A 1,133-nucleotide genomic window follows, 5' to 3' on the forward strand; every position below is an offset into this window, starting at 1 on the left:
AAAACACGACCGGGTTTCAAATGTGGCTGATGTTTCTAATCAGCCACCTAACAATGTTTCTTCCTTTTTACTAATGTTGGTCAGCCAGCTAATCCAAAGCAGACATGTGTAAAAGATAAAGTCATATACACTACGAACAAAGATATAATCTTTTGTTTTCCGGCAGTGGATTTCAGTCCAGGAGAGCAGATGGGACAGATCTATAACTCGATCCACTCGCATTCAGTCAGTAAACAGCAGTCTGTCCGTCTCCACCATCACCATCAGCAGGTCTGATGCCTGAAAATCAGTTTAAGTCCTCAAAGAAGTAAAAGCTTAAAATAAAGTAGTCAAAGGGAGAATCTCAAAGATTTCATCTGCAGTTTGATCATTGCAAGAATTCATTTTTAACAAAAACATAGCAAAAGTTTTCTGGTCTGACTCAAAACAAAATATTACATCTGAAAATCACGTTTAGCTTTAGAAACTTTTAATTAACTTTTTTTCTGACTGATTTTAGTAAAATTGAGTTATGAGTTTGATTTCATTTATGTAAACAGAATAAATATAATGCTGTGTGCAGTGTGTCAGTGCCTTTGGTATGTCACACCTTTAACCTTTAAACTGCTCAGGGCTGTAAACGTCCTTTATGTCAGTAATACGATTAATTTTTCTCTTCTCTCTGCTCTTTTATCAGTATCTACGGACATTTTTGAAAAACGGTCCTCCGGGTTACGCTCCCTACTGCGAGGAGAGGTTGAGGAGGACGTTTGTCAACCGCACTCGAATGCAGCCGCCGTCTTGGTTGGAACTGCAGGTGCCAAAAATCTTTCTGCTCTGTGTCGTCAAGTCCAGTGAATCCAGTTTGTCAAGTGTCTCATCTTTTAACTGGAAGCATTTGCAACAGTAAATTGATGGGATTATCAGCGTTTGTTGTTCTGTTTGTGGTTTTTAGGAATTTGCAAAGCATGTAGCTAATGCTATCGCTGTTATCACTGAGTAACAGTTACAAAGCTCACTGTGTGCTGAGGGAGTGTCCAGTTTAGCTAAAATCTGTATTAAATAATAACTGTTTGTTGAAATACATCTATAACTATATAACTGTAATAAATATCAGCATTAAATATTAGAAACTAGAATTAGCTGAAAATAAC

General features: G+C 37.2%; 1 protein-coding gene across 1 annotated transcript in view; it reads left to right on the plus strand.

The window, feature by feature from the left end:
• myo7ab (myosin VIIAb) overlaps nt 1-1,133 on the plus strand; it is a 50,168-nt gene that overhangs the window by 33,547 nt on the left and 15,488 nt on the right. Inside the window, exons 27-28 of the mRNA XM_013908842.1 lie at nt 563-578; nt 677-796. Of these exons, the coding sequence (XP_013764296.1) occupies nt 563-578; nt 677-796 (136 nt within the window). The remainder of the gene's footprint in view (nt 1-562; nt 579-676; nt 797-1,133) is intronic.

The sequence above is a fragment of the Pundamilia nyererei genome, unplaced genomic scaffold (genome assembly GCF_000239375.1).
Source record: "Pundamilia nyererei isolate P.nyererei 1_Seehausen unplaced genomic scaffold, PunNye1.0 scaffold00015, whole genome shotgun sequence".
In the NCBI taxonomy this organism is placed as follows: Eukaryota; Metazoa; Chordata; class Actinopteri; order Cichliformes; family Cichlidae; genus Pundamilia; species Pundamilia nyererei.